This window comes from Neurospora hispaniola (assembly GCF_033458365.1).
Source record: "Neurospora hispaniola strain FGSC 10403 chromosome Unknown B0T23scaffold_3, whole genome shotgun sequence".
Classification (NCBI taxonomy): Eukaryota; Fungi; Ascomycota; class Sordariomycetes; order Sordariales; family Sordariaceae; genus Neurospora; species Neurospora hispaniola.
Window position 1 is genome coordinate 5,060,756 of NW_026944408.1, and position 24,502 is coordinate 5,085,257.

General features: G+C 52.4%; 8 protein-coding genes across 8 annotated transcripts; 5 read left to right on the plus strand and 3 right to left on the minus strand.

The window, feature by feature from the left end:
* Window positions 1-641: 641 nt before the first annotated feature.
* Window positions 642-2,475, plus strand: B0T23DRAFT_404105 (uncharacterized protein; the record flags this gene model as incomplete). Its single annotated transcript, XM_062838863.1, has 3 exons — window positions 642-1,052; window positions 1,148-1,490; window positions 1,685-2,475. 3 exons carry the CDS (start codon window positions 642-644, stop codon window positions 2,473-2,475), a joined length of 1,545 nt encoding a protein of 514 aa, XP_062694812.1.
* Window positions 2,476-2,868: 393 nt separating this feature from the next.
* On the minus strand, window positions 2,869-4,653 carry B0T23DRAFT_313574 (uncharacterized protein; the record flags this gene model as incomplete). The annotated part of the gene is made up of 3 exons (XM_062834748.1): window positions 2,869-3,749; window positions 3,828-4,122; window positions 4,291-4,653. The coding sequence occupies 3 exons, from the start codon at window positions 4,651-4,653 to the stop codon at window positions 2,869-2,871; spliced, it is 1,539 nt and encodes a 512-aa protein (XP_062694813.1).
* Window positions 4,654-8,206: 3,553 nt separating this feature from the next.
* Window positions 8,207-8,668, plus strand: B0T23DRAFT_130778 (uncharacterized protein). Its single transcript, XM_062832192.1, has one exon. It carries the CDS (start codon window positions 8,347-8,349, stop codon window positions 8,632-8,634), a length of 288 nt encoding a protein of 95 aa, XP_062694814.1. The 5' UTR covers window positions 8,207-8,346; the 3' UTR covers window positions 8,635-8,668.
* Window positions 8,349-10,146, minus strand: B0T23DRAFT_378628 (Metallo-dependent phosphatase-like protein). Its single transcript, XM_062837109.1, has one exon. The coding sequence runs from the start codon at window positions 9,819-9,821 to the stop codon at window positions 8,703-8,705; it is 1,119 nt and encodes a 372-aa protein (XP_062694815.1). The 5' UTR covers window positions 9,822-10,146; the 3' UTR covers window positions 8,349-8,702.
* Window positions 10,147-10,712: 566 nt separating this feature from the next.
* On the plus strand, window positions 10,713-11,619 carry B0T23DRAFT_404108 (uncharacterized protein; the record flags this gene model as incomplete). The annotated part of the gene is made up of 3 exons (XM_062838864.1): window positions 10,713-10,785; window positions 11,236-11,308; window positions 11,388-11,619. 3 exons carry the CDS (start codon window positions 10,713-10,715, stop codon window positions 11,617-11,619), a joined length of 378 nt encoding a protein of 125 aa, XP_062694816.1.
* Window positions 11,620-14,600: 2,981 nt separating this feature from the next.
* On the plus strand, window positions 14,601-16,212 carry B0T23DRAFT_441233 (uncharacterized protein; the record flags this gene model as incomplete). The annotated part of the gene is made up of 2 exons (XM_062840762.1): window positions 14,601-15,976; window positions 16,049-16,212. The coding sequence occupies exons 1-2, from the start codon at window positions 14,737-14,739 to the stop codon at window positions 16,210-16,212; spliced, it is 1,404 nt and encodes a 467-aa protein (XP_062694817.1). The 5' UTR covers window positions 14,601-14,736.
* A 262-nt stretch (window positions 16,213-16,474) lies between these two features.
* B0T23DRAFT_357121 (uncharacterized protein) lies at window positions 16,475-19,353 on the minus strand. Its single transcript, XM_062836189.1, has 4 exons — window positions 18,900-19,353; window positions 18,760-18,843; window positions 18,141-18,695; window positions 16,475-18,087 (listed from the first exon to the last, which is right to left on the minus strand). Exons 1-4 carry the CDS (start codon window positions 19,078-19,080, stop codon window positions 16,559-16,561), a joined length of 2,349 nt encoding a protein of 782 aa, XP_062694818.1. The 5' UTR covers window positions 19,081-19,353; the 3' UTR covers window positions 16,475-16,558.
* Window positions 19,354-21,260: 1,907 nt separating this feature from the next.
* Window positions 21,261-24,042, plus strand: B0T23DRAFT_130880 (catalase 1). Its single transcript, XM_062832193.1, has 2 exons — window positions 21,261-21,760; window positions 21,825-24,042. Exons 1-2 carry the CDS (start codon window positions 21,443-21,445, stop codon window positions 23,802-23,804), a joined length of 2,298 nt encoding a protein of 765 aa, XP_062694819.1. The 5' UTR covers window positions 21,261-21,442; the 3' UTR covers window positions 23,805-24,042.
* Window positions 24,043-24,502: the final 460 nt, after the last annotated feature.

The window sequence follows — 24,502 nt, forward strand, 5'->3', positions numbered from 1 at the left end:
TGTGTCGTCCTCATTCCTGGCACCTTCTCATGCGCTGATACAATAGGAGTAGTGGAGGCTGTGCCTTCTCACACCCGAGGTTTCTCTAGCTAGAGGTATGCGCTGCCCGAGGCAGTCCACGCAATAAAATGACCGCGACTTCCATTATCTTCTATTCGTTCGACAGGCATCCACGGCGCGGGTCCTTCCCTTCTATATATACAGCACCCGCACCAAATTTCCCCTCCTACAGTTCTTCTCTCGCCACAATACGACCGAGCGATGAGGAACCTATCTTCCGTTATAACCACTCAACAGCACAAGGCTATTATCTAGGTAGGTACCCTGTGCCCATTCCCCCAAAGCCATGACTCAACCGCTGACCCAGCCGTGCAACGGAAGACTCGGTGCGCCAAGTAATCCGTCCCCTTGACCCAATAGGCCTAATCTGCTCCCTCTTCCTGTCGTCTGTCCGGTCCTAGCACAATCCGGCTTTCATCCCGGAGTATCTACCTTCTCTGCGTACTGGCTGCCCACATCCGTCACTTTACCATCATCCTTCTAACCTCTAGTCAAGATTTCTGCGTAAGTTTTTTCCGTCTCTTGACACTCACTCGCAGTCCCTGTCGCTATCGAAATCAACAGTCTCCATCTTTACAACAATGGATGAACTCCCCCAAGAGGTCATAGACCGGATTGCCCGCCATCTCTTCCCAGTCCTCTTCACAGCGTGGGACAACAGCGCAACTCTCGATGCAAGACAGCAGGAAGCAACATGGAGGCAACGCGACTCATTGAGCGCGGCAGCTTATGCCACCATTTCTCTTCCGTGGCAACGTGCCATCGAGAAGAAGATGTTCACACTTGTCAAGATTCGGTCACCGGATGATGAACTCAAGTTGAGGCAAATTATGGCCCGCAACCCCCATCGCTGTGACTCCGTTCGTTACGTCAAATGCAACATTCACCTCGACTACCTTGACAGAGCCACACATACACTTTTTCCTGTTGTTAGCGACCGAGGAGTTATTTCGAAGATTGGGAGCATCCTCCGACTTGTCAACCTCATTCGGGTGAGTGAAAGGAAGCTGATGAGTTTCATTGTCTTCTGTTCTCGAAGGTTCCATGTTTAGTTCCAATACTGACCATACTAATACCTCTACCTTAGCCGAGTTCCCTTTCTTCTCCAATGCCCGAAGCACCGTTAATTCTCCAAATCAACATCGTCAACTTACGCCCGCTGTTGGGAGCGGAGAGAGGAAATTGGGGATCGCCGTCGGATATCAACAATTTGCCGACGTGCCCGGGTGTGACACATCTACAGATCACACATGACGAGGATATAAACCTAAGGTTGACAAGGCCACGCAAACATGTCTTTTTGGAGCCAACAGAGGTTCCACCGGTATGGATGTCGGACATCTTGACCAAGTTTCCGACAGTTGATGACGTTGTTTGGGAACTGCACGAGTTCCTGGACCAAGGCCAGCAAAGAACAAAACATGGTACAGGTATGTGGAAGTGTTTCATGGTCAAAAGGGCACTATTACTGACGCAAAGACCTACAATCTTCTAGGAATTTGTGAAGCTCTTCATGGCGAGGTGTTCAAGAACCTATCATCCCTTTCGCTGTGGATCGGGCCTTTCAACTACGGGTCGTTTGCTCTGCGAGAGTTCCTAAAGACACCTCTAACCCAGTCTGAAGGTGAACGTGAAGAACCCCTCAACGCAGCAATCCGCACGTTATCCCAACAGCTGGTCTCCCTACAAATCATCGGGATATTTACAGTGACCCCCGATCTCTTCATAAGCCGCAAGGCACAAGCACCAGGCACTGAACAACAGCCTTACTGGCCTCGTCTGGAAAACCTCCATATCGAATCAACCAATTGGACATACAACGGAACATGGTACATAGACCCGAACATGTTACGAGTGGTGTGGCGCATCAACGATTTCCTGCGCTCTTCAACCCCCGACTTCAACAACTTGATGGTGGCAATCTCCCAGGGCATGCTCAACATGCCCAAGCTTCAAAAGCTCGATATCAGCTTCCGCTTCCCCCCATTCAACACGGGCAAACCCATCGACAAGCGTCGGTTCAAGGACCTAAACGGCGATGATTCCACTTCGCTACTCTTCCACGTCATTCGTTACCGCCGGGCTTCAAGCGAGTGGTTGGAGCTCGCGGACTGCAAGGCAGCCAAGGAATTGTATTGCAATCTTGATCTTCTCAACAGCGAGCGCTTGTATCAACGCATGCAACGATCGGGAAAGTTCCATGTGCAACCTGTTTATTGGTGCCCTTTTCCTGAGCAAGCGGCCCGGAACTGGAATATCTTGCATAGGAGGATCAAGGGGTTGATTCCTCTCGTGGAATGGAGGAGTTCTTATGCTAACCCAGAGCCGTGCCAGGTTGAACCGAGAGGGGGAATATGGCCTTATGCGGAAAAGGGGAGGAGAAGAAGAAGCGGGGTGCCGTGGCAAGGAGAGTAGATGCTTCTACCGAGCGACTAGTGTTGAATCGGTGCCTCTACCTAGAGGTAGGTAGAGGTAGATACCTAGGTACAAAGAAACCGGCAGAAAATGCCAGTCTTGCTCAATGTAAACGTTCAAGTGTTCAGCTTCAGGCCACCATCGAGGTACGTGCAGCTGTGCTTTATCAACATTCATTACAAGTAACTCAACCAAGATTTGCAAGCTAGAACAGAGCAAATAGTTGAAGTATCTGGTAACACCCCATGTGAGATTCTTGTTGTTCTCGGTGAAAGCAGTACCTAATCAGAATGCCGCCGAAATCAGTCTATACAACCTTGACGCCAACGCGCTTTTATCAATCCTTGCCCTTCAAATCCCCCTCGAAAGCATCACAGACCTCTAGCCAGGCCTCTACATCCGCCTCCACTCCTCCAAGTCCGTCACCCCCCTGATCCTCTTATGCAACTCATTCCAATTCTCCACCGCCTCCTCCGGAAACGGACTCCAGTACAAGTTCTTGTTCCCCGCGACAAACCAGTCATTAAACACCTCCAAAGTGCAAAACCTGTAGCCCTCCGCCAGCTTCTCCATAATCCCACCTCTCCACTGCTCCATCTCCCTTCTTTCGTTCTCCTCCCTCACGTACCGCACAAGTTCGTACGTCTTACCAGGTACATATGCGTTATTGCCAATCACCTGGCCGCTCCCAGTCCAGTTGCCGGTCATGTCCACGTCCTCATTATCCCAGTTGGGCTCGTCTGGACCGACCAAGAAATCCAGCGTGAGAATCTGGAGGCGGGGCATGTTCAGCATGCCGTGTGACAGGGCAATCATGAGCTTGTTGAACTCAATGGTGGCTGAGTTCAGAGTCGCGTTGATAGTGAAGGTACGGTGCCATCTGCGTGGATACCCGAAGCGGTGCGGTGGGATAAGCCACCTGGAGCCGCACGGGGTGAGGAGGGTTGTGGTGATTCGGAGGACGCGGAGGCGGGGCCAGAATGGTTGGTTGCTATCGTTAGCATCGTCGGCTCTGTTGATGAAGAGGTCCGGGCTGAGAGAGAAGAGCCCGTGGATGTGCAGCTCTTGGAGCTGTTGGGATAGAGTCCGGAGAGCGGAGTTGAGGGAGTCGCACACGGTGGCGTGTGTACCTCTAGACATGGATGGCGAGGGTTGAATCAGTTTGTGTGAGAGGAAGGCTTGTACCTCCGCGGATAAGAAGTTGTTGGGGCCGAACCAGAGAGAGAGGTTCGAGAGGTGTGTGAAGGCGGGGCCACCGAGGGAGGTGCAGAGTTCTAGATGGAGAGGGCAGGGCGAGTTAGTGATATGACTGGTTCTCGGCGCAGTGTCTATAATGAAAGTCTTGTACATACCCTGCTGCATATTGGATCTTAGTTGGCCTTGTCTGCACATGATAAAGTTGAAGATCTCATAGTCGACCTGTTGGGCCAGAGGGAACTTGGCCAGGACGTTCATGATCCAGGCTGGAGGGACCTTCCTGCCACTTTCCAGGGCGGTGCCGGCTTCTCGAGACTTTCGAGGCGCGAACGACTCGTCTCGCGGAAGGAAGTCTCTCCGCAACTCCTCCTTGAAGTAGATGGCAAGGGAAGTGACTGCCGGGCATGACGGCAGCTGGTTCAAGCTGCTTGGCTCCTGAGTGAACGTCGTCTGTTCATAGGGTAACGCATCCCAGTTGTTGTAGCCAACGATGCTGACTACGAGAAGAATAGACCGGGTTTGGTCAAAGGAGCGGTTGGCAGTTGGCTGGTGAGAATATTTCGGTCAGCTCTACCTTGTCTCACTGACGAACCTGAGATGTTTTCACCAGACACTTACCCAAACTTCGTTGATGAAGTTGATGAGGAGGTGAAACTCCTGCACAAGCTTCTGGTCCCTGATATAGGGAGACTTCGCCGGGATATCATCAGCCTTGATGAGGAAGTCAATCCTCTCAACAGAGGCGGCCCGATGGGGGTCTCTGCCCAGAAGATACTTGGCATCAGGAATGTCGTCGCATGATAACACCCCGAGTCGGCGAAAGGTCATCGCCTCGATGGTCCTCTGCCACATCTTGGAGATCATGGCGAACTCTGCCGGTCCTGGGCTTTCTTGGAAGTGGTCATACTTCCCACCGAATGCCAGTTCCGGGAATAGATGGCCCGCGATGCGGTCCATGACCTCTTGGGGAAGATTGTCCATGGTTGGGAGTGATGGACGCGTGAGGTTTGGTGCAGGTTGGTTATAGGCTCTGGTAATGGGATTCGAACTCTTGTAATGGATGGTGAGAGCTTGGAGATGGGGATATGAGGGTAGAGAGCGAAGGTGGGAGAGTAGAGATATATATAGAGGTAGGGGTTGGGGCGGGAGAATGAATGTGGGAGAGCAAGGCTGGGTGCCCGAATAAGGATGAGAATGTAAGCCACAGCCGTACAAGAGGGGTTTGCAAACGCACACAGGCAGTGAGCTTAATCAGAAGAAGAGACGGAAGAAGGGAGAGGACCTGAAGTTGGAGCCAAGGCGGTGTGGCGCCTTGTGCCCTCCGGGTGGGCAGGAGAGTACAGAGAGCTTCTCGCACCGCCACCTTTGCTCCAGGGTACCGTTTTTCCACCTTGCCTACCTCGTTTTCAATACCTCAAATCATATACTTGTTCACAATTCCATCCATTATCTTATTTTTTAGTCCAATCTCAGTCTTCCCGAAACGTCATATCCGCTCCCCAAAAGGCCATATCTGGCCCCCAGAAGCCCATATATTTCTCCCAGAAGGCCTTCTGGGGCTTTCAAAAACCTATATCTTTCCCCCAATACTTAATTTGGAGTTCCCAAAAGGCGTTCAGTTTTAAATTCGAAAACCTTTGATACGCAATATGAATTTTTTAAAACAAAATTTATTATTGAACTTCCAAAAGACTTAAAGCCTCTTCCGCCTTTATAATTTAAAGTAAAAGTATTTTAATAAATATAAAGAAAGGGATTTAAACTCTAGACTTTTCGCCTTACTAATAAGAAGTATTTGCTAGTAGTACGCTTACCTAGAGGTAAAAGTAGAGGTAGTTAATAATTAAGTAGATCGGATTTGCTTTCAAAAATAGTAGTAACTTTATAGCTAATACGTAGTTGTTTTTAACGACTACAAGACGATTAAGGGTAGATTCAACAATTACTAACTACTTTCACTACAAACAGGTAGGTAGATATACTAGGAAGGGTGCAAAGGCAAGTGAAGGGGTGTTTAGGAACCTGTTGCGCCACAGGGAGAGCCGGGGCACGTACCTAGGTACATTGCCGCTCTCCCAGCTAGCCGTTTGCTTCACCGTCTGAAGCCTGGCACGGCAGGCTACCATCTGCCAACGAGGGGGCATCTGGCTGCCTCCCTCCCCGCCTTCCATCTTCTTGCTCACTGGAAGGAATGCGTCGATGGGGTGAATGGAGATCAGGAGCCGGTTCCACTAAAGGACCACCAGGCCAGGCATCGAAGAGCTACCAGCGTGCCTGCCACTGACTTCTCTCCACTTTCGCAATCATCTACGAGAAGAACACAAGCTCCTTGTGGTTGTGAAGTTGGTACCTATTATGGTACAGGAACAATGAGTGTTTGACCCACGTGGCTCATGGAGATTGCGCCCAAGTTCCTTTCCTTCCGCAAGGCAGGATGAAGTTTCACAGGACGGAGACAGGCGCTGGGGATGAAGGGGAATATTGTGAGCCCGGGGATGTATTAAGTTGGGGATTACTAAGGAACATGAAGGATGGAAGTCTAAAAGTGTGAGGGGGTCGTGATGATCTGACTACTAGAAGATAGGGTAAGGAGTTTCTATTTAACGTGGTAGTTGTAGAGCATATGATACCAATATGACTCTGATAGCTCTGTGGTTTCTAGTCAAGCTTACCGCCAGAGGTACTGTATGTAGTTACAGCTTTGTTCCTGGCATGACCCTTGACGCATATGCTTGATATGTGACCCATAGGTATGTAGTTCATCATCTGATGGCACATCGCAGATCCGCACATGCAACTATTGTGCAGTGGGATGGTACCTGCAGAGCGCAGCGGGAATTCACTTGACCGAACTGTCCCGCCAACTGCAGGAACAAGCTTCGTGACACGGCGCGGCTTGAGGATCGCTGCCCCGCCAAACCTGGAAGTCTCCTAATGCCACAGTTCTTTGTCGGGACCTGATTGAGGCTTGAACCGTGCTGATCAAGATCTTCCCAAAGTCCCACCTCCCCTTCGCGTTCCATTCTCAAGTATATCCAAACCGTCTCCTAAGCCATGCTCAACCAGTTTTACCCCCTCGCCCTGAACTTTGCTAACAGAAGAACAAGCAATCCAGGGAAGCATGGGAAACACCGCCAACGACCTTTTCCCGATGCGTCCACTCGGAGCACACAAGCAAATCTCAGAAGTTTGTTCATAGACTCGACCACTCGATCGCTACGAGGAGTTACGAACCACACAAGATGCCAACTATACCATTTTCTTCTACTGGCTCTGAAAGACTGAGCACCTGGCGCGCCAGATCAAAGCCCCATCATCGTAAGGGCTTGCTCATTGCGAGTGTCGGTGATGATCACACCAGAAGAGGTTATCCCACGACGAACTCGAGAATGAGCGCAACGACAAGTCACGCATCAGAATCACGGCTGACACTACAAACTCGGAGTCATTTGACCCCCAGTCAGACGCCGACTGATTGAGCAGAGAAGAGTTTGATAAGGACATGAAGGACGCTGGCAAGCTCCAAGAAACACGAAATTTCATTAACGAACCGAGCAAGCGGTCAATAGAACGACGTCAAGAACAAACAGAGATAAAATGAGGAGAAATCAATGACTCCCTGGCCAGGAAGGAAAACGACGAAAAGCCCGGCCTCATTCTGTGCCATGTGTCAGAAGATAACAGCTGTACCCTAATAAACAGAACCGAGAGCTTGGAGAAGATGGCAAGAGTCATGCAATCGAAACGACGACGCAGAGGAGGAAGCCGGCAAGATATAGCAAGCTGAAAGAGGGAAAACTGGCACATCGATCGGCCGGTCAAAGACCATCCATGTGTGGAAGAAGTTGCATCGAGGGGACTTGCAGAAAAACCGAAGCTTGTCGGCTCCGGGTTGTCTGGAGGTCTAATAGTGTTCTTCCATCATTGTGTTCGTGATTCCTTCATTGGTTGGAGGAAGGCACTGAAATTGTGTGGTCAAGAAATGGAGACCAAAGGAAGGAAAGGCATGTATCAGTGTTGGATGAGAAGCCAGCCGATGTGCTAAATTGTTGAAGGGCAGCAGGGGAGTCTCCAATGCAGTAATTTGTTGGTAATGGCTTTTGGAGTCAGCAAGAGGGTTTACTGAAGGGTTCAAGGCATGGAGAAGAAGAAGACAAAAGGAAGACAAATCCGCCGGCGCCGGCTTCTGAACATGAGTGTGATGGAAGAGGAAGGTGTCGACTTGCTTGTGATTTTGGATGGAGATGAAGGGGAATCAGAGTTACGTTGAAGGTCAACGGGAAAAGAGAAGTGACGGGGCCCAGGTGGGACATCTCCGACTGGGAGCATGGTATGGGCAGCGAGGGACTCCAATACATGCGGTGGATCGCAAAGGAACGGCGAATTAAATGATGATGAGTGTGGCAATGAGACCGAACCTAGGTAGGTAAGATGCTTTTGCATTGCAGAGTGAATGGAGGAGACTGGGCCGAGAGTACCTGTGTCCAAGAGTGGAAAACGTGGATGCCTTGCCTTGATCAGATGGATAACTTGGGATGGTATTGGGCAGGGACGATCCAGTTTTCGATCAACATCACTCCAGGGGTCAGCCAATGTTCCGCCGTGCATGTGAAGACTTCTTGGCTTGGAAGAAGTAAGAAGAAGCAATCAAAGGGTGTGGAGTGAGAGACTGTCATGGGGTGCTTCCGTCGTTCTTTCGTCGCGCTAGTCACAACCTGCTCCTCCTCAACTCCTCCCCCAAGTCCGGTCCTTCCTGCCAATCATGGAGAAATGACCTCTGCAGATGAGCGTCTCCAATCAGTGCTTTGTCAGCTTCGCTTCTGTTTTCTCTCCCGCTGCACCAACTCTATTCCCCCCGGGCTTTGGCACCTCTTACACTCGAATCTCCAGTTGGAGATGAAACTCGTCCAAAGAACTGTTGCTAGGACCATGATGTTGACAAACTCTCTTGGAACAAAGTAAACGACAATGTCTATGTATCCAGATCTGACTCTATGGCGCTCGTTGATTACTCGTAATAACAAGGCTCATCAGAGCTCCAAGTGTTGAAGGCTGGTAGACAAACACTCTCGTGGCCGCGTATTTGTCTCCCCATTCCTTTCATCGGCCATTGTACTTTTCTCATTCCCATCCCCATCACTCCTCGGAAGCTCAACATCCACCAACCAAGGCACGTACCCCGGAGCATACATTACCGCCGCATTTACAAACAAGGTTTGCTCTGTATCCTCGTCCCCATCATACTTCAAATGGTAATACCCATCCCTGACAATCTTGTCTACTTTTTCCTCCTTCCGCTTCCTCTCCTCTTTCGAATCCTTCCACCCCTCTTCTACCCCTCTCCGATCTGCCAACACTTTGGCACATTCCACCTCCTCGTTCCCATTCTTGCAGTCAGATTTCCACTTGACAACCGCCGCCCCCCACGCCTCATGGATATGTCCAAACACATGCAACTTTGGTTTCGTTCTCTTGACAGCCTCCCACAGTTCGACGCTCCCGCATGAGGCCCTCGTTAAGCGACTCACGTCCAATACTCCCCTGGGCGGGCCATGGCTGATGACGATATCGGCTTTTGGAGGGATATCAAACACGTGGCCTTCTTGTTGAGTGTACTGGAATCCTTGGCTGCCGAAGGCGGGGGTGGCGGGGGATGCGTAGACGGTTAACTTGGCGTTGTTGGATAGGGTGAAGGTGTGGGTTCCTTCTTGGAGGTAGTAGATCCCTTCGCTTTGGAAAGAGGAGAGGAGGTGGTGGGCTTCTCCTGGGTGGCCTAGGTCGTTTTTCCTTTTTTGGGAGTGGGATTGGGAAGGGATGAATTGGGTGGAAGCGGGAAGGTCGAGAGTGTAGTCGTGGTTACCGGCTATGATCAACTTCAAGGGGGCGTTGAGTTGGCGGAGGTAGGAGAGACAGAGACGGAATTCGGAAAGGGTGGAGGAGTCGGTGATGTCGCCTGCGTGGATGACGATGTCGACGGGGGTGGAGGGAATGGGGAACGGGAGGGGGTTCTTGGAGCGGGAGCGGATGTGAGTGTCGGAGAGGAGGAGGAGGCGGGTGGGGATTGTTGGTGATGGTGATGTTGATGTTGATGTTGACGCCGTTGATGTCGATGTGGTAGGGTCGGGTGGGCTGGTGGTTGATGTGGTCATTATTGTCGTTGATGGGTTCTGGGTGTTTGTGAGTGTTGAGACCGGATCGTGAGTCGGCGTGAATATTGATGAATTTTGGGATCGGAACTGGAGATCGTGTTGTTGAGGCCGTGACAGACCGTCTGATTACACCACCGGGATGAGCTGGATGACGTAGGGTTCCACTGTTCCTTATGCTTGTAGCTCGCTGTAACTGCTGTGTCTGAATCCCAGCGATGTGCTTAAAGCCCTGAACCGTTGTGTGGACGGCGTTGGAGCAGACGGATATTTGGAAATCCAAGACGTCTTGGTAGTGAGAATTCGAGTGAGCTTCGCTTGTCTCAGGCACGTTTGGGCTTTGCGCCTCCAGGGGATGTGGCAAGGTTCGACAACCTGGCAAATGTGTCCGTCACACAGGGTTAGGGTTCGTCATGCTGTACTTACAACCTTGGATGGTTGCAGCCGCTTTGGCCGCCCGACCAACGCGGCGATGCGGCTCAACAACGAAAAGCCGCCGATCCGGAGAATTGATTGTTTCCATTGTTTGTGAACAAAGGATAACCTGTTCCAATCCTTTTAGTGGCGTCACCTAATGTTTGATTCAGTGGGCAAAGCAAACACCCAAGTCCTGGGGGTACATGATACCTACTTGTCCCATCACGTGCAGTTACCGGCCCGTTGGTGTCCGACGGCCCGACACAACTGGCAGCTCGCACGGAAAATCCCCCAACAAAAAACCAGCTGGAGACCCCACAATTGACATCTCCAAACAGCAGCCAAAGGCCAAAGCACACAGAAGAAGCAGCTCCGAATTCAGGCCCTCGACACCGTCCGAGTCAGCAGCAGCAGCAGCAGCACCACCGTCGTCGTCGTCGTCGTCCTCAACCTCCATTCCAGATACCGACCGTCAAAATGGCTGCCGTCGTCAAGGCCCTCAACGCCAAGATCAGGAGCAATCCTGTGGCCAACTACCTGTGCTCGACCCGTACGTTGTTTACTCTCTTTGTGCTCGCTTCGTTCTTCTATTTACTCCCGTCGCCCATGGTTTCCCTGGCAAAAAGTGCCCAATGCCCGATTATCGGACGAACTCTTTTTTGCTGTCACTCACCTTGCTTCTCACCTCACTCACTCCCCACATACCCTATCGTCACCACAACACATGTCCATCAATAATCATCAAGTCTTGAATGGAACCCTAGAGGTCATACCTCTCACCACTTTCACTGCCCTCATCTCGGCAAAATTCCCACTGCTCGCCAATAAACACATCCCATTGGCGATCCAGTCCGCCGCTGTTCGTGACCTTCACACATATGGGGGCCGTCACATCTCATCCAACTGCTTCTACCAACCGGCCGCGGTGCTATCTTGCATGCGAAATGCGGGCTCGCCAACTTTGTGTAACCGCTGGCTGATCCTTCTCGTCTTCATCTAGACTTCTGGGGTCCTGCCTCCAACTTCGGTATCCCCATTGCCGCCGTCCTCGACACCCAGAAGAGCCCTGAGCTGTAAGTCACATGAACCCTGTTTTCTTTCCTTCCTTTCCATAACCTCATTGGGCACCGAGACTGATCTTATTCGTTACAGCATCTCTGGCCAGATGACCGGTGCCCTCACCATCTACGCCTTCACCTTCATGCGTTACGCCCTTGCCGTCACTCCCCGTAACTACCTCCTCTTTGGCTGCCACTTTGTCAACGCCGGCGCCCAGCTCACCCAGGGTTACCGCTACCTCGACTGGCACTACTGGGGTGGCAAGGAGAAGGCTGTCCAGAAGGCCGCCACTGCCCCGGTTGCCGCCGCTGCCGTTGCCAAGTAATGCAGCCCGCCTGCATATTGGATGCCAACAGCCAGCCAACCGGCATCATCAAGATTTGCACAGCCCGGCTAGGACGAACCGGAGAACCGCCGCTGATCTTGTTGGTGAGCCTCTCCTTGCGGGTTTTATTTTTTTGACGACGGCCAGCATGTAATCTAGAATTTCCCCTTGCTCCTTCTTTCGGTTGATATCCATCATAGACAAGGCACACAAAGATACAGGCACTCACATCACCTTCGCCAAGGTATCCCCTGTTGTTCTGGTTCGACTGCATCTGTTATTAACAAAAGAGGAACCAACAAGATGAGACACACTCGGCTTGCGCTAGACATATATCTCGCATGCACGAGATATCACGCGTTTCTCCAACCAGACACATCATGGCTTCCTTTTTTTCCGCCTTCTCACATTTCATCTTCACACTTGTGCCTTGGCTAGACACTTTTCAGAACACAGCAACCTGTTCGCTTCTTTCTTCTGTTCCATAGAGGTATCCTCCAGCTGCTCTCGGCTCTATCAGGCTCCACGACACGACAAGGGTTACATCGGTTGGACCCACATGATTCGCTACCCCTTCGACTCTTGGAAGTGTTGGGTCGTTTTTTTTCTCTTCTATTTCCCGGGGTTCGGAGTCTCTCACCTGTCAGGGACCAGCAACCAACCCCATCAGCACCTGTGCCCAGTTCTCAGCCCGGTGCTATTTCCGTCCCCAGCTTACCTTACATACGGCCCCGTCCGGCACACAACCGGTCAATCAAGTGAACACTGGTGCGGATACACCCTCCACCGTTCCACCATCGGCGATACACTAGCAGAAGCACTTTCTTGGAACGGGCCATTCCGTCCGCTTCCGCGGGTCTGCGAGGCTACGATTTGGTTGCCCCCCATGGAGCGCGCCCCCCATGCAGGCCCTGGACGAGTTGGGTCGTGTAACGTCCAGGGGCATCAGGAAATATGGAAAGCCGAGGAATAATGGCGTTCTCTGGAATGTGATTGTGGAGTGAGTCTTCCCTTTTCGGTCTCGACAGTGAATGCACGTGCAGACTTTGCATGAAAATGGAGAATTTCGAGAATTGTCAGCAACCCCTCCATTGCTCCATTTGCCCCAGTCGAAAGGTCAGTCAGACTCTGGACAAAGTGGAGGTTGGAGGGGAGGATTGCAAATGAGGATGATTATCCCACTGGCTCGGCTGGACTGCGTGCTCATCAGGTTTCCGCGGCTTGCGCCTCACCGGTTTTAGCGGATTAAGAAGGTGGTACATAAGCCCTGACTGTCTCCCTATACTACTATTACCATTAACGGTCACCGTGTTCTCGCCATCGTACAGTTCTTACGGTAGACGGGGATAGGCGAAATAGGCGAGCCAGGCCGAGAAAGAAGCACATCCGAGAACCGACGACGACGAAAGATTGGACTGGATGAACCCAGGACTTTCAGATGCGAAGTGGAAGCCAGGAAATTAAGCATGCACAAAAAAAAAAAGCCCAGCGAGAGAGCCTCGGACGCCCTTGGGTCGCAGTCACGCAGTTGGCTGGTCTAGTAGCATCCCAGCATCCATCAAATCCATCCATCCACACGATCGTCCGCCCACCGTTCTCACTTGTGCAGTTGCTTCGCGCATAGTGTCTCCCCCTAAGCCCTCCTCCCCCTACACTAGCTCGGATTCTCCATGTCACCAAGGGTTGCATCCCGGCCCATCCATCGAATCAAAAGACCCAAAAGGACCCGACAGTCTGGAGACGAATCCAACAAGTGGAACACTGAGCTGCTCCTTTTTTTTTTTCTTTTCTTTTCGTCCCTTTCTCTCTGTGCTCTGAGGACCATGAACAGCTCGATACGACGACACACACTGAACGACAGGATCCGCACCGCAGAACGGCCTTGGTTACGAATTTGGCGCCTGCCGCCGCGTTACATACAATACAACCAAGTGTCTCCACTGTTACGAGCGAGCGAGCGCTCGACCGGTTCGTCTACCCTGCCTCGCCTGCCCTACCCTGTCCTGTCCTGCCCTGCAAATCGACCGTCCCATCTCATCGACCTGCTGCGAGCAAAGTGGAAATTTTCTTCTCGATGTCTCTAATGTCACGTTAACATTGATTGACCTTTGTCAACTGGGGCATATCCGAGCTTCTTCTGGCCGACTTTTTTTAAAAAAAAAAACAGGGCTTGGTCAAAGTCGGAGGGCTTGGCTGCTGCGACCCTACAAGTAAGGTAGGTAGCTAGGTCACCAGGGTGGGGGGCAAGAAAAAGAAGAAGAAAAAGAAAAGAAAAGAAGAAGAAAAAGGAGAGAATCGGCACCCCTAAGACGATCATAACCTTGCTTGTGCAACCAAGCAAGATGGGTCCCGCAATCCATCCATCTAGCGTATGTACCCATGTCCCCCGGCGGCCCTATTTGCGATTCCCGCGAAATCGTTCCCGGATTAGGGTAATACGGACTTATAGGGCGGACACTATAGGTAAGGTAACAGGTAGGGTACCTAGGGGAGTGGATGCGTACTAGGCATGTATATAGACTGGAGATGAACTGGACTGGATGCAGGTCTGGACCCGAAATGTCCGTCTGTGAGCCGTGCGGCCTGGCCCCCAACCCAAGTTGCATCGTTAATCTGGCGATTTGCATGTTCGTAGATGGAAGGTCGAACGACCATGGACAAGGCTCTCTCTCTCCAGGATCGCCATCGTTGGCTGTAACCGACTTTTTCCTTCCCTGCTTTCTCTAAATCTTGTGCCGATGCAGTCAATTTACAGTTTTGAAGGGGGTAAATTTCTCTGCGGGAAATCTGCGCATGAGGGAAGGAAAATTCCGCTTTTATACCGTTCAGTTCCGGGCCACCCACGGGTCTTGTTGATGTCGACTCTCGATTTCTCGACCGATTTTGCCAACCAACATTCTAAGAACAACAACAACAACAACTGATTGATAGCGGGCATTGTGTTTTATCTGGACAGAAACATAACACATCCGGCAAGTCCCACCACGCGTCCCCTTTTCCTGCTTCCTCTCCAAACTAACAGCCCATTTTCCAGTCTACCAACAACTCGACTTCCAACATCTCGACCCCATCACAGAAATACCATAACATCGACCTCAACGAAAACCAACAACAACAATGTCGCCCCCTCCACACGGCCCCCGCCATCGCAGCTATCACAGCTACAACCACAACCCCGACCCATCCAACTCCAATTGTTCCGCCCCTCCGACTCCCCCCGGCAGCATCCCCTCTCCTTCCATGTCCTTCCCCGGCTCGGGCTCGGCCCCCAACAGCAGCACCAACCCTTCCAACTCAAATACCAGCCTCAACAACATGACCCACCACCCCAACCTCCCCTCAACCCACTCCCACTCCCAACCAACAACAACAACAAGTGGAACAGACCGCACAGCAACCGCCCACGCAGCCACCACGCTCCTCACCACCTTATTTCCCCCCTACTCGCAAACCAACCAACTAATCGCCTCTTTATCCGCGGAGCTCGACGCCCTCAAAGCGCGCCAACGAATCTGGAAACGGCTCGCGCACGCCGCTGTCCTGTTCAGTTCCGACCACGAGTTGCGGTATTCGCTACTGGACAAATGCAATGATTTGGCCGAGTGCATGAAGATGTACCCTCGCTTACGAGAGGAAGTGGCCAAGATGAATGAGGTGGAGCTGCAATTGTTTAGTATCTCGAGTACTGCGAAGCAGTTGGTTGGGGATGTGGAGTGGGTTAGGGCGGAGGATGTGAGGGGTTTCGTGGAGGGGGTTAGGAGGGGGCAGTTATTACACATGGGTTGTACCCAAAGAGGAGGAGGGGATGAAAGGGGGATTGGGATGGATAAAGGGGGAGGGAATGGGATACAGAATGGGAGGGGGATACAAAATGGGGAGGGGGAGGGGATAGAAGGAAGAGGCACAGGGAGGACTGGGACGGTGCAGGTTAAACTGGATAAGGGACGGGGGGATGTAGGGAGGAGGTTGAATTATTTGATGGTTACTTCTGCTTCTGCTTCTGCTTCTGCTGGTCAGAGTCAGAGTCAGAGTCAGAGTCAGAATCAGGGAATGCAAGCTGGAGGAGGAGGGCAAGGCGAGGTAGTGATGGGAGAAGCACAAGGCCATCACAATGGACGATCAAGAAGGAGTTCAACAACAACTGCGAGAATGACAAGAGGACAACAACCACAACCACATCCGCAAAGTCAAATACAAAGCTATATCGCCGCTCAAGCAGTTGCGGCAGCAGCAGCAGCATCAGAATCAGCAGGAGGACAGCCACAACAACAACAACAACAAGAGGAACCAACATGGAGTTCAACAACCCTCAGTGCGGAATCAAGTGCCGGGCGAGCAAGCCCAGGACCAAGTGAGGGTGAGTCTTTCCGTTCTTCCAAACCCCCCACCCTTCAATTGTCCACGGCTCTGTGCTAACTCCGCCAAAAAGCTGATAGTTCAACGGGTCCAGGTCCATATGGACCCAACCGAGCGAGATGGTGGGACACAGTCATCATGGACTCGGACACGGATCAACGAAGGAGGTCAGAAAGCAGTAGAGGTAGGAATCTACGAGGACGTGATGCTGGGTCGGATTGCGAGATGGAGATGTAGTGTTGCTTGTTGTAAGATATGGTTCACGGCAATGGATCTTGTCGGGTCCTCTCTACCTCTAGGAACCGAACAGGGAAAATATCTAATCCTTCGTACGACCGAGTATTTCTTTCTTGCTGAGGAAAGTGAGATTGGGGACGCAGAACTGGAAGTGTCGCGCTGGAAATCAGCATGGTCATCGGGATTCGGGAAGTAACGGTCAGCGACAAAACATCCAGATTTCCACAAAGCATGATGCAAGGGAACGAAGTAGACGTACACTCCGACCATCATTACAGGCGGGTGAGACATCAAAATGACATCCATATCTATCCAATATACCTCTACCGTAATCTCACCTCCCATCTCATTCCTCACTGTCATAATACTCCCCATGTCCCCGCGGCCCCCAATATCCCATATGTCCCGGGGCAGCATGTCCAGCATATCCTCCTCCAGCATACAACCCATCAGGTACACTCCCCGCCATACTTACAGGCCTCGGCTTCCCCGTTCCAAACGTCTTTGACTTCCTTGATGATAACGGTGGTGGTTGTGGTACTTGCGTGGCTTCCCCATGCCACTGGTGGCTCAAACCCGCACCGCTCCGTCTCCTCATGGCATCATAAGCCCCATACCCCCCGCTTGTCCGGTGTTTGCTCTTTGTCCGCCTCGCCTTGCTCTTGTCCCTTGGGCTTCCTACGACCACTTCACCTTCCTTGATCGTGTCGGTGGTGCCGCCTCTGACTCTGCCTCTCGACTTATCTCTCATCTCTCTAGCCTCTCTACCACGCGGCTCGCGCCCGGGCGTGGGCGAGTCTCGCCAGTCTACGGGGACATCTCGAATACGACCCCGTTGAGGTTGTTGCGTGGGATCAAGCTCGCTGTTGTGGTCGAACGAGATGTCTGTTGGTGTTCCGCCCCTGTCTTCTTCCGAGTAGTAGGGGTACTCATGATCTTCGTACATCTGATGTGAGAGGAGAGAGTCCCGGGATGTGTCCCATACGTTACTGCCACGAAAGCTGCGGCTAACAGGGGATTCCCTCCCTGGTTTGCTGCCGTTCATCCCAGGTATGGGCATGGGGCCTGGACCTGCGAGGGGATGGCCGTCCGGTGGCCTGAAGGGAAGATAATCTCCTGGTCCGGGAGCTGTAGTCGGAATGCCGTTGGGGTAGAATCCGGGGCTGGTGGCTGCCATGGAGGGTCTTCGCCCTTTGCGTAACCGCGCTTGGTGCGCGTCATGGGCTGCTCGTAGCCCCTCGTTCTCTGCTCGTAATCGGGCCGTCTCCGCCCTCAAATCCTCCAGCTCTTGCCTGAAAGTCTCAATGCCCTCTGGTCCGTGTATGATATCCCTCAACTGCCTGATCTCGTCTTTCAATGCGTCCTTCTCTTCAGCGTGTTGCCTGTCCTTCTTCAACTCGTTCTTCTTTCTGGCGGCATCCTCCGCCTCCATCGCCTCTTCAGCGTCTCTCCTCCCCGCATCTTTCCACCGTTGCCGTTCATGATCGGCGCATCGCTCAAAGGGTGTTCCTTGGTCGTCGTATAATCGGCCTTTTTGGCAGGCGTCCTCGATACATTCGTGCTTGACATGGCAGTATCCTGCTGTGGTGTCGGATATGGGTATCGCTTCCTCGGGACAGGAGGCAATCTTGCATTTATGTAGCTTGCAGAGGGTTGGGCCAGGCTTCCCGGAGGTTTTCGAGCTGCCGATGATGTCGGCGGGATTGGGGCAGTCTGGCTTGCTGCATGAGTGAATCTCACAATGGGAAGAGTTGGCCTTGGAGATGCTTTGCTGACATGATGGGAACTTGCAGGTATGTTGCGGGCAAAAAATGCCGGTGCCGGTGCTTGAGCCATTGACAAGAGGGTTGGGACAGCCGTCCTTCCTACAGCGATCTATCAACTTGGTTAGCTAATACTCACGACACTTGGTTGGTAGGATACCTTACGCTTGTGACAGTAAAGACTTTCAAAGCTGTCTCTCTCCACTGGGCACCCTCCGGACTTACACTCATGCTCGGAACAGTACCGGCCCTGTCCATTTTCCTTTTGTCGGCTGCAATCTGGGTTTGCACATCGAGCTTTCTGTTTGAAGTGTGTTTCACACAATGGCGGCGCATCCAGATCATCGAGTCCAGTGTCGGGCCAATATCGAGGTTTGTTGCACCCTTCGCGCACACATCGCTGATGCTCCGTGCAAAGGTTGTTCTTCTTGGCGACGTTGGGGCAATGGGCGCTTCTGCAGGTGTGTCTCTTGCAGTAGAAGCTGTCATTTTGAACGTCTGGTGGTGACATGCAGTCGGGCACATCGCATCGCTTGTGCTCGTCGCATCGCCGATTGTGTTGGTCACTCCCGGTACCTTCCCTATCGCACCTATCCTGGCCGCATCGATGAGTAGAACAAAACCAAGGGGCCGTTGGGTCGACACTGTCGGCAACTTCTTCGTAGTCCCTCTTTTGCAAACACGGTTCCGTCGTGCATGCGCATGATAGAAGTTGCTCGTCTAGGGATAGTCAGCCAAGATCAGGGTCATGATGGCAACAGAGCAAGTGTGGTGAGGCTCCTACGGTGATCACACAAGTCTTGCCCTGACGTTACAGGATCGGGGCAACAGCTCCTGTCGTAGGGCGGATATTCCCATCGGCATGTGTCTATAGTGGCGCTTGTCAGTATGAGATGAAGCCAAGATAGATGATACTTTACATACGTCGTTTACAGTAGAGGGAGAGAAGGATCTCGTTATCAAAGGCTCCAGCAATGGGTACTGCCGTGTCTCTACACTGAGGGACGCGGCATGTCGGAGGGCCTCTGCCGCGGCGCAGACTCTCGGTGGTCGACCACCTCTTGGCTGAGGGCCGCCGGTTCGTGTCGGAGGCGTCTGAAGGCATGGTCTAATTGCTCTGCCAAATGTCAATTGTGTTGTCTGACCGGGATGAGGCGCCAGAGTTGGGCGCTGACGATGGGTTTGGAGGAAGCGAGTGAATGTAGGAATTGGGTGACTGGTCCGGGCGTGATGTGGGATAAGCGGAGAGTGGGGTTTGATCGGGCCAAGCCTTCCTTGGTGGGCAAGCAAGCAACGTTCCTCTAGATGTCGGGGGTTTCGCTTGTTATAAAATGTGTGCTTGTTGTTTGCGACAGCTGTCCCATTGGCCGGGTCTGGCGTAGTATGGCTACCAACTTCAAAACAAAGCATAACAGGGCACCATCGTATGGCGTATTGTTGCCTCTATAGAGGTAACGTCGCCCACTGGCCGATTGACGACAGGGAATCAAAGTGGACGACAGCACCGAAACTCAACCTAACATGCAGGACATGAACCAGTGGGCCACCATGCAGTAGCGTCCATGTGTCTGCGAATGATACGTGTCGGACAATGTGGGTCGACTTGTTTGTCGGCCATGTTCGAATATCTTTTCTTTGTCACAATTGACGACTTGAGCCTCTTTTTCACTCCAAGTCGGGATACCTCATCAAAAGGCGCCTGGGGAGGCCACTGACCGTCCAGAGAGGCAATCAAGAGGCACACCTGCTCCCTCGGGGTTTTCTTTGTGCCGCAACTTCACATGTAAAAAAGCCCGTCCTTCGTCTCAAGTCCTCCGCAGGCAGAAGTGGCTTTGGTCCCTCTTCCAGGTGGATATGGGGCCGGGTCCACGGTATGGGTAGACGCACAGGTACATTAACTTTGTCTGTTGCAGGGTAAGGGGACTTGGAGGACGACGACCTTGGTTAGTATGCTAAGGCTGTATGGTAGATATGGTGGTCCATGTGAAGGGGCCTCTTAACATCTTCCACTTGGAAGTGCTGCTATCAAGGGACCCAAAAACGCCCTCTAGGTGGGTATTCCATTCTGCTCACTGAGTAGAGAATGTCGGGTGTGGCTGTCTCAATTCCCAGCTGCATCAAGGCAGAAAATGTCTCGGGAAAGGGAAGAGAAAAGAAGGTGGTGTTGGTGTTCTAGACCGTTCTTGATGTGGGAAGCTTAGTTGTTAGTGACAGAAGCCTGCTGCAATGTTGTTTCATACCTACAGCACCGCGCACAGGGCAGCTTGAGGCTGGGCTCTGTTAGCTCAAAGACACAACGGAACCAACTGCATCAGCCAGACCACACCAAAAAGGAAATCAATGAGTTGCAAGATGATGGTCCAAGACACCCAAAAGAGATATCGTAGCTTGAGAAAACGTCAAGTTCAGTAAACAGGGCACGTACCCACCTGCTTCCTCTTTAACAAGACGATGGGAACAGCGACAGCCACCGACCGGACCCGACGGTTGGGGCAACTCGCTGGTAGCCAGGGCACAGGGAAAGAAGCGAGTATCCAAGTCGAAAGGTGAAGATCACTCAATGGCTGTGCTGGCTTGGGGCTGTGATACATACCGGCAGTGTGGCAAAGTCACAGAACAGAGAAAACAAGCCAAGGAGCTATGACCACCCGAATGAGCTGGAGCTGGAATGGGGAGTAATACGCGATAAGATAAAGGTGACTGCACTAACAGAGTGGTATGTGGCCTGTAACCCTCTGGCGTTAGTGATCAGCCATCCACCCTCACACCTAACATGGCGTCTCTCTGTAAAGAGGACCTGGGACCATGGGAATCTGCAGAAAATCATCCACTTGACAGCCCGTGATTGTTGACTACATGTTTTTGCAGCCGATCAGCATGGAACTATTCCGCCTTTTCCTTTTCCCCAAGGTATGTACATAGTGTACAATCTCTGGCAACTGCCGGTTCAAGCAATAATCAGAAAAGCCGTGATTGGAAAGTGCCGGCTCAACCCCACCCCCATCTCTTAGCAATGACATCACCAACCTGGACTCGCTGTAGGTACCATTCCCTTTCCGATCACTTTGCCCCACTTTGTCCTCATGTTCGTTCCTCCTTTTGATAGCAGCAGAGAGATCTCGATCATTGAACACAGGCAGGCACAAGGCAAACTATCGATCGAGGTTCTCCGACAAATGCCCGTTCCTGGCTTTGAAATCTTGAACAGTCATGCGAACAACAAATGAAGGTTGGAGTCGATGAGCCATCACAATCTCTGACGGACGGGAAGAAGAGGGAACGAATGCACTGACAGCATTTGTTTGTTCTTTGACGTCATGCATAGGTAAAGATGTGCAAGTATAACATGACTTTCATCTGCTACTTTAGAGATAGGAAATCCTTTAATTTCCCACTTCATCCGTCTCTGTCTCTTCCTCCTCCTCCTCCTCCTTATTCATCTTACCTGCCCGTTCCGTAAGAATTTCATGCAACGACTCGCGTTGCATTATCCTCCCCTAGATCCTGCAGCAGAACCACCCACAGAACACATTCTCCAGCAGTCGAATCCCACCATGTCCAACATCATCAGCCAGGCCGGCCAAAAGGCCAAGGAGGCCCTCACCAGTGCCCCCAGCAGCAAGAAGGTGGACGATCTCAAGAACGAGTTCAAGGAGACCGATAAGAATGCCCGCCTCACCACCGACTATGGTGTCAAGCAGACCACGGCCGACGACTGGCTGAGGATCGTCAGCGACGACAAGATTGGTCCTTCTCTGCTCGAGGACCCCTTTGCCCGTGAAAGAGTACGTATCACATACCAGTAGTACTTCTCTACCCGTATCGCGGCTAACAACATTCTTCCTGCAGATCATGCGCTTCGACCACGAGAGAATCCCAGAGCGAGTAGTCCACGCCCGTGGCAGCGGTGCCTTTGGCAAGTTCAAGGTCTACGAGAGCGCCTCCGACCTCACAATGGCCCCTGTCCTTACCGATACCTCGCGCGAGACTCCCGTCTTTGTGCGCTTCTCTACCGTTCTCGGCAGCCGAGGCAGTGCCGACACGGTCCGTGATGTCCGTGGTTTCGCCGTCAAGTTCTACACAGAAGAGGGTAACTGGGATTTGGTTGGCAACAATATCCCCGTCTTCTTCATCCAGGACGCCATCAAGTTCCCCGATGTCATCCACGCTGGCAAGCCCGAGCCCCACAACGAGGTGCCCCAGGCCCAGAGCGCCCACAACAACTTTTGGGATTTCCAGTTCAACCACACCGAGGCCACTCACATGTTCACCTGGGCCATGAGTGATCGCGCCATTCCCCGTTCCCTCCGCATGATGCAGGGTTTCGGTGTCAACACCTACACTCTCATCAACGCCCAGGGCAAGCGTCACTTTGTCAAGTTCCACTGGACTCCCGAGCTCGGTGTCCACTCCCTCGTTTGGGATGAGGCCTTGAAGCTGGCTGGTCAGGATCCCGATTTCCACCGCAAGGATCTTTGGGAGGCTATCGAGAACGGTGCCTACCCCAAGTGGAAGTTTGGTATCCAGGCTATTGCCGAGGAGGACGAGCACAAGTTCGACTTTGACATCCTCGATGCCACCAAGATCTGGCCCGAGGACCTCGTCCCCGTCCGCTACATTGGCGAGATGGAGCTGAACCGCAACCCCGACGAGTTCTTCCCCCAGACCGAGCAGATTGCCTTCTGCACCAGCCACGTCGTTAACGGCATTGGCTTCTCCGACGACCCTCTTCTCCAGGGCCGCAACTTTTCCTACTTTGACACCCAGATCTCCCGTCTTGGTGTCAACTTCCAGGAGCTGCCCATCAACCGCCCTGTGTGCCCTGTCATGAACTTTAACCGTGATGGTGCCATGCGCCACACCATTTCCCGCGGCACCGTCAACTACTACCCCAACCGTTTCGACGCCTGCCCTCCCGCCTCCCTCAAGGAAGGCGGTTACCTCGAGTACGCCGAGAAGGTCGCCGGTATCAAGGCCCGTGCCCGCAGTGCCAAGTTCAAGGAGCACTTCAGCCAGGCCCAGCTCTTCTACAACTCAATGTCGCCGATTGAGAAGCAGCACATGATCAACGCTTTTGGCTTCGAGCTCGACCACTGCGAGGATCCTGTTGTCTACGGCCGCATGGTTCAGCGTCTGGCCGATATCGATCTTGGTCTTGCTCAGACCATTGCCGAAATGGTTGGCGGCGAGGCTCCCACTACCACCAACCACCCTAACCACGGCAGGAAGACCATCAACCTCAGCCAGACCGAGTTCCCGCCTGCGACGCCCACCATCAAGTCCCGCCGTGTTGCCATCATCATCGCCGACGGCTACGACAACGTTGCTTATGACGCTGCCTATGCCGCCATTTCTGCCAACCAGGCCATCCCTCTTGTTATCGGCCCCCGCCGCTCCAAGGTCACTGCTGCCAATGGTTCGACCGTCCAGCCCCACCACCACCTCGAGGGCTTCCGCTCGACCATGGTGGACGCCATCTTCATTCCCGGCGGGGCCAAGGCTGCTGAGACGCTCTCCAAGAACGGCCGTGCTCTGCACTGGATCCGTGAGGCGTTTGGTCATCTCAAGGCCATTGGTGCTACCGGCGAGGCGGTTGACCTCGTTGCCAAGGCGATTGCTCTGCCTCAGGTCACAGTTAGCAGCGAGGCGGAGGTTCATGAAAGCTATGGTGTTGTGACGCTCAACAAGGTTAAGCCTGAGAGCTTCACAGATGCCGTCAAGATTGCCAAGGGCGCTGCTGGGTTCTTGGGAGAGTTCTTCTATGCCATTGCCCAGCACAGGAATTGGGACAGAGAGTTGGATGGCTTGCACTCGATGGTTGCGTACTAAGTGCAGTGGTGGAAGACGGTGTACTTACGATAATTATGATACCTAATGTTTATGATTCATGTTCATTTCTGGAAGTTTTGGAGTGCTTTAAGTGATATTCAACTAGCATAATTGTGTGGGTGTTGCGGAGATAGCTGTTAGTGCATTATCTCACGCTTGCTGCTGCCTCCGTATCTCATCCAACCTTTTGAACATTGTATTCTCCTGTTTCTTTCTCGTTCTTTGGTTTCCTTTCGTGAACTTCACTCGAGTCTTCACAATCGGCTATCCCCCTCGGGAAGGCATACAGCCGCACAGGCGGGCCCTCATCCTTTGCTGTGAGGTTGTAGGGTAGCCCATTCCACTGACCTGCCAAATGCTGGCGATGATTGTCATGAGCCAAATTCACTTTCAATCTTTCCACACTTACGTGTTTTTAAAACAGCAGTGACATAAGAAATCTAAGAAGACAAGAAAGGACACTGTCGAATCGGTCATGACAAATCCTTCTTACTACTTGATCGACGACAAGGGTGGTGATGCTGGACAGGATTTCGAGGTGCTCGTCTTGGTGTTTTGTTCCGATGAGGGTTTTCGCGGGAAATTGATCCTGAAGCTCGCACCTTCCTCCCTTCAGTGTCACGACACATCTGCTCTCGTTTTGTGCGCACCTTCGCGACTTCCCTTGAGCAAGTGTCGAGGCTTTAGGGCTCAACCCT

Coding starts and splice junctions, on each gene's coding strand:
- B0T23DRAFT_357121 (XM_062836189.1), bottom strand. CDS start 19,080: ATGCCTTCAGACGCCTCCGACACGAACCGGCGGCCCTCAGCCAAGAGG. Junction 18,696..18,759: donor GCAAGACTTGTGTGATCACC/GTAGGAGCCTCA, acceptor GACTATCCCTAG/ACGAGCAACTTCTATCATGC. Junction 18,088..18,140: donor AAGTCTTTACTGTCACAAGC/GTAAGGTATCCT, acceptor CCAAGTTGATAG/ATCGCTGTAGGAAGGACGGC.
- B0T23DRAFT_130880 (XM_062832193.1), top strand. CDS start 21,443: ATGCAACGACTCGCGTTGCATTATCCTCCCCTAGATCCTGCAGCAGAA. Junction 21,761..21,824: donor ACCCCTTTGCCCGTGAAAGA/GTACGTATCACA, acceptor TTCTTCCTGCAG/ATCATGCGCTTCGACCACGA.
- B0T23DRAFT_378628 (XM_062837109.1), bottom strand. CDS start 9,821: ATGACCACATCAACCACCAGCCCACCCGACCCTACCACATCGACATCA.
- B0T23DRAFT_130778 (XM_062832192.1), top strand. CDS start 8,347: ATGGGGTGCTTCCGTCGTTCTTTCGTCGCGCTAGTCACAACCTGCTCC.